This window comes from Chiloscyllium plagiosum, unplaced genomic scaffold (assembly GCF_037043375.1).
Source record: "Chiloscyllium plagiosum isolate Xiang-an unplaced genomic scaffold, Cpla_swu_hap1 HiC_scaffold_24, whole genome shotgun sequence".
NCBI classification, from domain to species: Eukaryota; Metazoa; Chordata; class Chondrichthyes; order Orectolobiformes; family Hemiscylliidae; genus Chiloscyllium; species Chiloscyllium plagiosum.
In genome coordinates, this window is record NW_028270162.1 from 23,850,351 (window position 1) to 23,863,873 (window position 13,523).

At 39.2% G+C, this 13,523-nt stretch overlaps 1 protein-coding gene across 1 annotated transcript in view; it reads left to right on the forward strand.

Moving 5' to 3' along the window:
- mn1b (MN1 proto-oncogene, transcriptional regulator b) overlaps window positions 1–6,337 on the forward strand; it is a 113,164-nt gene extending 106,827 nt beyond the window's left edge. The window contains exon 2 of the mRNA XM_043715618.2: window positions 1,076–6,337. Within this exon, the coding sequence (XP_043571553.2) occupies window positions 1,076–1,260 (185 nt within the window). The 3' untranslated portion in view covers window positions 1,261–6,337. The remainder of the gene's footprint in view (window positions 1–1,075) is intronic.
- The last annotated feature ends 7,186 nt before the right edge of the window (window positions 6,338–13,523 follow it).

Consider the following 13,523-nt stretch of genomic DNA (forward strand, 5'->3'; position numbering starts at 1 on the left):
TATCTTTTAAAAAGTTATGCGTCCCTATTGTCTCTGCATAACCCCTTTGTTTAGTCCCCCAGCATTGTTCTTCCTTTTACTAGGAGAATGGCTCAGCTTAGGTTATAGCTGTCAGCATGGGTCTATCAGTGCTGTTTTTGTATAATCTGATGAGGAACTCAGTAAGGAGATTCCCAACAATTATTTTCCCTTCCATTCCAGTCATTATGGGTGCTTCTTGCTTTGCACCTTGTACTTAGATTGAGAACTTCTGAAACATTGACCTGTTTCTTCCCTCTTTATACAGGGAAGGGGCGGACAAGCTGAAAGGCAGCTTTAAACGGGGAATCAAACTCTCATTCCACATTTCAGGAGTGAATCATTCAACTCAAGGAGCTTTTAGATTTTTAAAAGTTCTGTCATGGGATGTGAGCACATCTGGCAAGTCGAGCATTTGTTGCCTCTTCCTAATTGCCCTTGAGAATAGCTAACAACATATGCTATTGTGAATTTGTTGAGTCCTGTTTCCACAGGACATATTATTTGAGACCTTATAAGAAGAAAAATCTTTTGTCTGTCATGTGGTTCGGCAATCCCATTCTTGGTGGAATCAGTTCCACAGCTCAAAAATACACCAAACTTTATGCCAATTGGCAATCTCTCTCATAACATGAGTGTTTTTACAAACTCTGAGTAAGGCATCTTTTTGGGACAGAATGGAGAATGCTTTCTTTGCGCTTAGTCCATTTCAGAGCAAACCTATCAGGGCTGAATCAAACGGATTTGGAGAAGCTTTACTTTGCATCCAACCCCTGGGGCACCATACCTCGGAGCAATGCAGCACTACATGATGTAATATAAAGGGAGCTTTACCTTCCATCAAACATATGCTGTAGTTGATCCGGGGAGTGCTACTGGAGTCACAGGCTGTCTGAATGGAATGTATTTGATTGGCCAAAGCTAACATCACTCATCTCGAGTTAAAATTTACGAAAGAAAACATGATCAAAATAAAATGACTGTGCTTTGAATAAAACTGAGATTTCTATGTGTAATTATGTCTGTCTTGCTAATTATATTTATTAACCCATTACAGCCCAGGACAATTCCCAAAGCAAAGTATCGATGGGTCCAGCTGGCAGCCACTCTCAGCATCTTTCAGTCCACAGTACTGACCTCATTGACTCTAAGCCACAGAGCCCCGTGCAGTCGTGGATGGCCTCCCATTCAGAAATCACTTACCGAGCTGGGACCTTTGCAGCTGCGTTGACCTGTATATAAATGGATGATCAAGAAGGAGAGAGAGAGAGGGAAAGAAAGAGACCATGTTTTGTTAAGCGGACTGGAAAGGGTTACTGAAACCATGGCAACAAGACTTTTACATTAATGTTTTTTTAAAAAAGTTTTATAAGGTGCGTTTCCGTGCCTGGTCATAAATGTTGTGAGTGGTGTGAAGCTTCTCAATTGGTTTTGGAGAAGTTGATTAAATGCCAGCTGCAACATCCCTCTCACTCATTGGATGTGGGATAGCTGCAGTCCACAATGAGCTGGCCTGTGATTTCAATCTCCCAGCCCCCAAAGCAAGGCAAGCAACCTGATTAGATAAGATCACGGGTAAACACAGCAGAAGGGAATGGTCACGAATGGCTATTTTCGAATCATTCCGCATAGCCCACAGTTAGTTTTAAAAAGGAAACATGTGATTTCCTCAGTGTTGCACCCTAGAAAATTGGAGTACAAGTGGAGGAAGTGCAGCAGTAAGTGAGGAATACTTTGCAAGTTGACCACAAAGAAATGCCACATACTAATGATGATAGCTTAATAATTGGAAGGATTCATAACAATTTCAAATATTTATGAGGCATTGCCCAGTTATTCTGGTGGAATATTGGACTCCACAGAAGGTTATCAGTATGGATATGGTCTTGGGGGTTGACTCTGGTGCTCTGGCACCTCACTGATGAAGCTTACATGAACCTGGAAGGAGCTGTGGTCATGGTGCACCCACATGTTTTCAGAAGGATACAGGCAACAATCACAATGGCTGAACATTTCTTTGGAGCAGCTGCTGGTTCAGTGCTGTAACTTTGCCATAAGATCCAGTGCAAGGATTGGTGTTTCTCTTGCAGCTTGCTGTGAAGTTTGGGTAGCAGCTCCAAGGAAATTCACAGCTAATCATTAGGACTACCCCACGTAAAATATCTTTTAAAAAAGATCACAATAAATTCTTTTATAACTTTAATCCTGTTATCTTTAATCTGCTGAATAATGTCTTAGAGTTACACATTGTAGCTCTCATCCTGCTGGTAGACCATCTCTGTACAGTTACAGTGAGAAATCCTTATCTTGCTGAATAAACTGCAGTATAAAATAGTTATGCAGCAATTGTCCAAAGGAGTTTTTTTTTAAATTGGAAATTCTTCTTTCCCTTCAAGATGGCCCTCAAGTCTTTAGACTAGCTGCCATTTATATCAAAATTCTATTCTTGGCACTCCCTCTTTCTCCAACAAAAATCTTCTTTGTCTTGGATAGGCAGAGTTAATGTACAAGTTGGCTATGATTGAACTGAACAGCAAAGTATGGTCAAGGAGCTGAATGGCCTCTCCATATTCCTTGCCACACATAACTTTCTGTCACTATGCTAAACAATTTAAGGTTTCCCTCTGTGAATACTCACAAGAGCATATTCTTTCTGCTCTGCATCCAGATTTCCTTAACTTTGTCCTCTTTTCATCTTTTCCAGATATTCCCCTAATCTCTGGTTCTCGCATTCAGCACTCAGTCAAATACTACTGCAGCCTGTTTTATCTCTTGCTTTTCCTGCCTTCAGCTTAAAGCTTTCTTGAGTAGGTCCAGAGGTATCCCAAACACTATCCATCACAACACCTGACATTATTTCTGGAGGCATAGGATGTGGAGAGGGAGACGCAGACCTCTATGTCTTATCATGTCTCCTCTGTAGCCATATCTCCTAGCTTGCTTTTCATGGACAGGACTCTTTAATTTTAGTTAAACCCCTTTCAATGCCATCCCTTCTGATTGTTTCAAGCTGCTGTACTTTGTGCCCATCCTTTAGAATACTCATTGACCACAAAGATAATCCAACATCTGTAATGTGAACATGAGTAAAGGTTATACAGAAGGAAATGGCAAACCACTGCAGTACCTTGTCTGTATGTGTGGACCACTGCAATGGGGAGCCATGGCTCAACTCTTGGAACTGAGAAACAAAGACAGAAAGACAGTTCCAATGCAGCTCAAACATCTGCAGCAATCAGTCTCTTTCCAACCCTGCAGAACATCTTTCAATCCCTTTCATCCCTTCGTCTGGATGTTGCCTATCAGTGACATATTGAGGCCAGTTTCCATGCAAATGTTGACGATACTAAGCTCTAACTCTCCATCTTTTACCTTAACTTGTTGGTCCTTCTGTGCTGCCAGATGTTTTTAAGTTGTAGATGAGTAAAAAATCTTTCTCCAACAGAATATCAAGGCTATGATTTTTGACCTTTGTCATAACTTGTTCCTGATTCCATTCTGATCAATGGGCACTTACTGAAGCTATATTTTTCCATGTAAAAGGCATACCACCCTACTGGGCCCACAGCTGAGTTTGAGACTTGCATCTTGCCCGTCGAGGCTACTTCATGTGGGAAAGTGATGGCCAAATGGTATTGTTGGCCTACACGTGATTCCAAACCCACAGCAATGTGGTCAACCCTTAATTGTTTGCTGGGAGATGAGAAATGGATAATAAATGTTGCCATAGCCAGTAATGCCTCGTATCCTGTGAATTAAAGGAAAATAATCTTCACAAAATCACCTGCCGCAACGCTATCTTATTAATACTGTTGAAAGCCTTACCCATCTGTTTTTATTTCAGCACTTAATTTTCTAAACACATGTATTTTTGACTCCCAATCTTCTGCCTCGATACATCAAATTTTCTTATTATTTATTAAATTTCTCCAAATCTCTGTTAAATAGTGTGCTGTATTTAATACAACCTGCTCATGGTTCTTACCATACTGCACCCAACACACTGAATTGAAATTCCCCAGTATGAACCTGCACTCTGGTTTTGCCTGATACTATCTTTGCAGTTTATTCTGCAAGCCTTGACCCCATCCCCCCTTAAAATCTGGCCTTCTGAGTGCCCCATTCTTCTTTTTGCCTCACCAGCAGTGGGAGAGTGTTCAGCTGTGTCAGCCTGGACTGAAACAATTTCTCTCAACATTTCAGCCTTTTCTCACAATTTTGCAAATCCTTCTCAATGATACCCTTTTGACCAAGCTTTCAGCCTTCTTGCTAACTTGCCAAATTTGACACTGTACCTCTTCCTTTCCAATATTCCATCTGATTAACATCTTGGGAATTTGTTCCATGATGAAGTGAAATTTTGTTGTTATACGTGTTACTTCTAAATAAACAGTAATTCTGTACAATTATCCAGTGAAAACCCTTACCTTGCTGAATAAACAGTAACTTCATGTTGTTATATGATGAATCACTTCTACCCTTTGGAGTAAACAGCAGATTTTGGATAATTACACGAGATGCATATTTTTAAACCACAAAGTTGATTGTGTAACGAAGTTGTATCACAACAGTAAGTTAAATATATTGACAAGGAATGCTATGAAAAAGAAATTACTTTCAAAGGGTTAGCACTAATTCTTCAATGATATTTTATGTCTGTAAGATGATAATTTGTATGCATATATTGGAATGGGGACTGCTCATTAAACATAAGTGAGAGTCACAAATATGTGTTCACAAAATCAAATTTCCTACAGAATAACAATGAAATAGCATGCCTATAAAAGAAAAGTCTTTCGGCAACATCTAACACAAAAGGAAGTTTTAATGAGTGGACAGCGTTGATAAAGAGTTCAGCATCCTGTCTTATGGTAAAATCTACAGGTCTTGTGTTTATACTGCAGTAAGTGGTCCTAAAGTAAGGTTACATTTTGTCCTTATCGGAACTGGGTAAGGGATTGTGTAATTATCAAAGACGGTAGTTGAAGGTGGAGTTATAAAACTGGAATTATGAAAGTTTTACCCTGCTCATTGATAATGTACAGTGAGGTACTGTTTCCGTAAAGCTCATTTGTTTTTACAAATTGACATATTTTAAAAAATCTCTTCTCAAAGCATTTCTGTTGAAACTAAATTGGGGCTACTGAAATACCATTTTCTCAAATCAATACTTGACCATGAAAGAAGTTCAGGTGTGAAAACCGCCATGGATGTTCAGCCTTGACTACAGGATGCACCCTTAGGAAATGTCTGAGAAATGTTTCAAAACTGAATAGGAGGCAGGAAGGTGACGCTAATTTGTTGTGACTTTGCTGTGCAATTGCACACGTGGACAAGTTCCACTTTGACCTCTCCTGACAGAGCTGGAATTTTCACTCTCTTGATGTAGCCAGCCGCTGAAATGTTGCTTATCCATTGATGAGTATTGTTTTCCACTGTGCAGTGGGTTATGTGGCCCACAATCAGCAATTTGTGGTTCCACAGTTCCAGGTGAAGGCATCAAGTTGACTTCTGATTAGCAACTGAAGTCAAATTTTAATGATGTTGCCCAAAAGAAGGAATATTGCAGCTGGATTTAAAAATATATATTAAAAAAATGAATTATCTGTGGTACAAATTCACCTAAACCACAGCTTGCCTAACCAAACCAAGCCTAACTAAACTGGGCCAAAAATACCCCATTAGGGCTGAACCACATTAGACTTACTCAAACCAGGCCTAATCAGATTGGACCCAACCAAATTTGCAGCAGTCAAACTATGCTTGACTCTGCTTATCCAAACTAGACATCATCAAAATGGATCAACCTAATTAACTGATGTTAAGTTCTATGCTGGTATCCCTTTAACAGCTCATATGCATGCTTAAAACAATGGGATCCCTCTTTGTACCAACTTAATTCTCTTTTCTTTATGGATTGTATTCCAATTATATTTAATATCATAACATAATTGAAATTCAAATATTTGGAATTGGTTGCAGCTGAGACATGAATTGAGAATCGGGCCATAATCTACTTTATAAAAGCCAAACATCCCTTTAAAAGGATTTACACAACTTTACAGCTAAGACAAACCCAGCGTGATTCAGCTTGGTTTGGTATCATGGTTCAGGCTCTCCTTTTGTAAGTGTACTACTTTTAACCAAAATTTATTTTTCATGTAAATCTCATTCATTCAATTCCTTTTTATTAGTTCTAATTGTATGTGTGAGTAATTCATCACAAATACGAAAGCCATTCATTGGCTGTTTGAGTTCCCTATAGATGTGAAAATTTGGCCTGGTAAAATGAAAATAAAAACCACATGAGCTAAACTTGCATTGTACCAATCTAACCATCATTTGGAATCTGACTTTTCTCCTGTTTCTGGATGTGTGACATTACCTCTATGGCTTTACATGATATATAATGATACCATTGCTTCCAGTTTCTGCATGTGATCTCTGATGGCATTTGCATGTTAGTGTTTGCGTTTCTTGGAAGAAAAATGTTTTTTTTAAATTACAAAGAGACTTTTGTTTTGGTTTCCAACCATCACAAATGGAGACTTTCACTGGGAATTTCCATTGGGATTTTCTTGATCAGTCTCTATAGCTGTGCTGGAATGTATGCAGAAACTTTGATCAACTATGTAAAGGGAGCCTCAGATGATATTTTTGGAGGTTGTTTAGGTGAAATGCTGACAAATTTATTGGCCTTTGCTTTTATTTCATTTTGGTATTCAGTTCAGACTGTTCCTTCCAGAATAACATAAATTCTGAAGTTCCTGTTCCAAACAATTATCTTTCTTCAGAACAACACTGATGGGCTGTTGAAGATTCATATACACACTTGAGAGCTTATGTTTGTACCTCCCCCAGATCCCAATATTAACTGGTAGTGAAATTCCACCAACAAGTTTTGATGCTGTTTCAAAACACAGCTGTTCTGAGATGAAGAAGTGAAGGATGTTGTAATTCATTTAAATGATGCCAGGTCGGATTTCCAACTGTGCCAGAGATGACCAGAGCTCACATTGTCCAATGCTGACTGCAGAGTTCTAAATCAGAACGGAGATCGGACGAGACAATGCCAGATAGACTCTGCAATTTCCTTGTGGGGCTTAGAGTGGCAGTCCTATCAAAGAAGAAAATGCATAATTTTAATTTTACCCTTTAGTGGCATTGACCTGAACAATGCACTGAGTTGGCTGGCTCAAGTGTCCTTGTAAATATTGCAGTCTGGTTGCAATATCTGTGGAGCCTAGCAGGCAGATGGTAAAGAGGACGTGCCTGGCTTTAGATGAGTGTCCTTGTGGCCCACTTAGTTGAAAAGGGTGACATGCCTAGCAGAACCCCAAAGGCTCTGGGATGGGGGGGGGGGGCAATTTAAATAAGAAGGGGTGATAGGTGACTGTAAAGGACTTGAATTGCCAACACATACTTTCTACTAGGAGGGTAAGTTTCAGTTTAAAATCACTCTTCAGGTTGAAAATGTTCAGTCCCAAACTGAACCCATTCTACAACTACTATCCTTGCTGAGAGCATTTGCATTGAGGGTCAATCCTGAGTCTTTCAGGACACCTGACGTTAACTTATAAAACCTAAGAAACAATTGTTAATAGGATAGTTGTAGTGAAGCCATGCTCTGCAGTATCAATTTGCCCATTTATATGAAATTCCTTGGTTTGCAATTCTAGCAAAACCTTTCACTCATTAAATTTAATATTCACTCATTTTTATACTGATAGATCCAAATTTGCACCAAGTATCTCTTTATATATTGTTGATACAATTCTTTGTGAAAAACATACACCAAAAAGACTGCTGCATGGAGTTAATATATTAAATATATTACCCTAATACCAGTTAGGGGTTAGTCTCAGAACCTTTAGCATTCCACCTTCTGTTGCTTTTAGCTTCTTCAAATCCAGCAGGTTACAACATACACAAAGAAATGTTATTGCACCCCTCCGAATCAGAAAACAAAAATACAAATAAGCAATCATCTTTTTTCCTCAAAGTATTGTCAAAAATGTACTCTGATGGAATTTTCCATTTTTTAATTCCTTGTAAATATTTATGAGAACTCAAGTTTGTGGAAAGAGATGTAAATTTAATTGATACATGATTTCTTTTTAAAGAAGCAGAAAAAGAAATAAATCATGTCAGCTAAATGGGGAGAGATGCAGTTTTAATTGCCTGCACAACAGAAATGTAAGTTTAATGTTGTCAACAGGACAAGTCTCGTCCAACTAAGCAATGGTAAAGCCATATCTAAGAAACCCAACCATGTCACAACCAACCAACTCCACAATGAATGAGCAATCAGCTCTTCAACCAACTAAATGGAACACTGTCAATGTGTTAAATTAAACAAACAAATTAATGACAGCTACCCACCAACTCATTTACAAACAGCTAGACAAATGATGAGCAATTAACCAACCAATCCCATTTAAACCTAACGTCCATTCAGCCACAGAGTAACCAAACAGATCAGAACCAGTTGGCTATCTAATGACTGTAACTAACCAAAGCAACCGAAAAATCCAGATCAAGCAACAAGCTATTTCAGCAGACCGGAATATCCCAATGAAACCATCAACATATACAACCAGTAAGGGTCATGTCCCTACTTCAGTGCCAGGACATCTAGCTTCAAGTCTTACTTATTCCAGAGGTGAGTAATAACATCTCTGAACAGGTTGATTTTAGGTATTTTCTGATCAACCACTGGAACTAAAATGAACTAACCAACTGATGGCACAAAATTAGGTGATTATTGGGTTATGTCAGATTTTGAAAAATTGTACCATGTTATAAGCTGCCGTCTAGTTTCTGAAAACTTCCCAGAGTAACATGGATTGGTCTATCTGGAACAAATAAAATTAATATATGTTAATTTTTAATCATTTAAGTCATAGCCCAAAAAAACATTTATGCCTTTTTGCAACATTCCAGTCTGTGTAATAATATCCATGCTTTTGTGCTGTTGAGACCAAAGTGGTTTCCATCTCAGGTGAATTAAATGGATAACTTGATTATTGTTGACATTGATGGTGTTTTCTTACGTGATGTTTATATCACTTTGTGTTTCTCAATCTTTACCTAACGGAATGGCTCTTCCCTTGAAGATTCACAGGCTGGAGAGCAAGAAAATTTTCTGCCTCACACAATCATTTGTCCCACTTACTCATGTTCAAAGGGAAGAGGTCGCAATGGGAAGGTGGAATTATTTGACCTTCAAAAAAAAAGCCTTGAAGCTTCTGTCTTTGTGCTTTTTTTCCCACTTACTTCAGTGTGTTCATTGCTGGTTCTGTAAAGTGCCTCAGGATGTTTTGTTATATGTAAGCTGTTTTACAAGTATCACTACTAAGAATTAGAAAAGGCAACTTGTTTTGCTTCTGACCATTATATGAGTGTTCTCAGCTGGGAGCTGAACATGTGTGAACATAGTTGAATAAGTGATTGGGTTCAACTGCAGTATTGTCCGCCATGCAGTTATAATGCCTACCAAAGCGCTCTGTCTAAGCTTACTTGTAAAGGATGGAGTAAGACACTGGAAAACCATTGACATATGTGGGATCTACCCCAGAAGAAGTCAACAGAAGAAGAGATAGAAAAAAGATCAGTGAACTAAAGGGGAGGCAGTTGAATCTCTGGCATCTACTGAATAAAGGCAAATTACAATGGATGCTGAAGATGTGAAATAAAAACAGAAAGTGCTGGAGAAACTCAGCAGGTCTGGCAACATCTGTGGAGAGAGAAACACATAATAGTTTGAGTGTAATTTGACTCTTCTTCCAAATCTATCTGTCGAGATGATTTTTCAATTTTCTAATAGAGAAGTGAACAATTATACATCTGTATTATCATTAATGTTCAAAATTGTGTGTTGGAATTTTTTAACATGTTATAATATAAACACTAGTTTGGCAGTAAGTACAATGTGACCCTTCCCAGAAAGCTACAATGGTCAACTAACAAAGATGTTTCTTTAGCACTAAACATGAGGTATTGTTGAAAAAAGAGGCATGTAGTTGAAGTTTTTCATCCTGCACTCAGGACAAATGCAAAGATGCCACATTTCAAATCATCACCACAAATTTAATGAGTGCAAGACAAAAAGGCTTTGTGATATGTCTCAACTTTCAGTGATATTCAAGTTCTGTACTTCCAAATATGATGTAGTAATTCCATTTTTGAGCAGAAAGTATATCATATGTTTCCTCTTTGATAATGTAATATATGGCTATATATTTTAAAGTTGTGAGGGGTTTCAAAATGCCAGGTAGTATCCCAGCAGGAGGTGCAATTAAGATACAATTAAGTGACTTAAATGATGTGGAATATCACTTCATGTTATGTGCCAGAATTCTGTGTTCTGTGTACCACCCAAATATTCAAAATGGCATTGTATTTTGAGATTCCTTGTTGACTATAACTTTATAAGCTGTGATTTTTTTATATATAAAAGAGAAGTAGAAAGTCAAAATGCAAGTTGTTGCTCTTTCTTTAAATTGCTACTCTCTAACCTCCTTAAAATAAGGCTGCCTGTTTGATTGTAAGCTAACACCATTGGTACAGTAATCTTAGACAATCCACTTGTACTGATACATGGCAAACAAACCCCTGCCTCGTGCATTAGCTGTGACCCATTTTCTCTAAACCCTGAACATCTTCCTAAACTACTGGACTCGGGTAGAATGCATGTTGTGAGCTGTAAAATAAATGACCAATTTTCGAGACCAGCCACCTGCTTATGATGTTCTGTGGCATTTAAAAAGCTGGTTTTTTTTCTTGACCTCTTTCCTTGAATGAGCATTTTATGCAATGGTCAGGAATGATCAGGACCATCCAGTTAATTAGAACACTGGAGCCTTCTGCATACCATTTGATAGCACATGCACTTGCTCCTGATCCCAAACTCAGTTACCTCATTCCCATCTTAGAAAAGCTGCTGCTGAAGTCCACAGAAGGACTTTCTCCCTTTCTATACGTTTGAACATATATCTATTTCAGCCTTTGAGGTCAGCTTCCCATTGTATGCATCCTATCAGCTAGCCTCCGCTGGCTTGATTTCCCATTAACGTCAGATATCCCCCTTCTATCTGGCTAGCTTTCTGATATTTTGACTCAACCATCCCCAGTGACCTAGATTCACCTTTCCTTAATAACAGTTTCCTCATCTCTTGGCTTTCCCATGACTTGCCATCCTTCTCAGCTCACCTGAATGCTTCTTTCTCAGTGACTCCATGTTCTGTTAGCTGTGACTTTTTGAGTGATCCTAATTTCCTCACCTTGGCACTCAGCTTGATCTCTTAGAAGTTGGATATTTAGGACTTGCTGCTCCCATTTCCTGATGAGCACTTCTGGTTGGCCTACTGTACCTCAGTACCCTTCCTTCCCCCACCCAATTGACTGAATTTGACTGACCTCAGTCCCTCTGCTTAACTCACTTAATTTTACTCTTCTTCCTGTTCTTCTACGTCTTTTCTGTCCAATCCCTTTTTCTCTTTCCCTGCCTTGGTCCAAGCATAGCCCATGACCTGCCTAAGGGAATAACCTTCATGGTCTTCACCACTGTCTGAAATGGCACAGAAAATCAACTTTTCTTTTCTAAAAAAGAATGATCTCAGAATATTTCTTCAGTAATGCCATTGAATATTTGGCAAACTTAGAATTTGGGCAATTATTCACTGAACTGTTATCTCGTATGTGGAGGTTAGAAGTGATTTAGTTCTAAATATTTAAGCATTATCTGAACTTTTGGTCCAGATGTTGCTGGGAAGGAAGCAATGAGTTTAATGAGGCTCATTGCTACTAGTGTGTAAATTTCACAGTGCTTTGTGGTGTTGGAGAAATATCTGTGAATCGTGATTTTCACAAATCCTAAATGCTTTGCGTAACAAGCCTGTTGGAAACAAAAGCTTGTCATCAGCTTCCCTATGGGGTTCATGGATGTAATACATTTATGTTCTTCAAATTAATTGAACGTTATGCAGAAAATTAGGCCTGGTACTTGGCAGTGTAAGGACACTTTTTAAGGACAAGATTCTGGCAATTTTGCTGAAGTCTTGTGGTCCAGAATTTGCTGCTCCCCCAGCCAAGTTGTTCTCGTACAGTTACAACAATGGCATCTACCTGACAATGTGCAAAATTCCCCAGGTATGCCCTGTCCAATTACTGCCCCATCTGTCTACTCTTGATCATCAGTAGTGTGATAGAAGGTTCAGTGCTATCAAGCAGCACCAGCAATAAACTGCTCAGTGATGCCCAGTTTGGGTTTTGCCAGGGGTCACTCAGCTCTTGACCTCATTACAGCCTTGGTTTAAACATTGGACAAAAGAGCTGAATTCCAGAGGTGAGGTGAGAGTGTCAGTCCTTGAAATTAAGATTGCATTCAATGAATGTGGCATAAAGGAGCGCTAGCAAAATTGTCATCAATGGGTATCGGGGCAAACTTTCTGTTGGTTGGAGTTATACCTGGCAAATAGGAATATGGTGTTTATTGGAGGTCAGTCATCTCAACTCCAGGACATCTCTGCAGGAGTTCCTCAGGGTAGTGTCCTAGGCCCAACAATCTTCAGCTGCTTTATCAATGACCTTCCCTCCATCATACGGTCAGAAGTGGATATGTTCATTGATGATTGTATACTGTTCAACACCATTCACGACTCCTCAGATACTGAAGCAGTCCATGTTCAAATGCAACAAGATCTGTACAATATCCAGGCTTGAATTGACAAATGGCAAGTAATATTCACACCACACAAATTCCAGGCACCGACCATCTCCAATAAAAGACGGTCTATCACTATCTCTTGACATTCAATAGTGTTACTATCACTGACTCCCTCACTACCAACATCCTGGGGTTACCATTGATCAGAAAATCACCTGGACTCACCACGTGAACACAATGGCTGCAACAGCAGGTCAGGGGCTAGGGATACTAGTGAGTAACACACCTCCTGACTCCTCAGAGCCTGTCCACTATCTATAAGGCACAAGTTAGCAGTGTGATGAAATACTCCCCAATTGCCTGGATGAGTGTAGCTCCAACAACATTCAAGAAGCAGCCCCAAATTGATTGGCACCAAATCCACAAGAGTCCATCCCTTCCAACACTGACACTCAGTAGAAACAGTGTGCACTATCTACAAGATGCTCTACAAAAAATCACCAAAGATCCTTAGATACCACCTTCAAAACCCATGCCTGCTTCCATCTAAAGAGACAAAAGCAGCAGATACATGGGAACATCGCAACCTGCAAGATTCCCTTCGAGCCATTCACCACCATGACTTGAAAACATAATGTTGTTCTTTCACTATCGCTGGGTCAAAATCCTGGAACCCATTCCTAAGGGTGTTATGGATCAACCTTTGGCACATGCACTACAGCAGTTCAAGAAGGAAGCTCACCACCACCTCCCCAAAGGTAACTCGGGACGGGCAAAAGATATTGGCCCAGCTAGCAACGCCCATGTCCCACAAAAATAATTCCTTTGTTTTTAATCA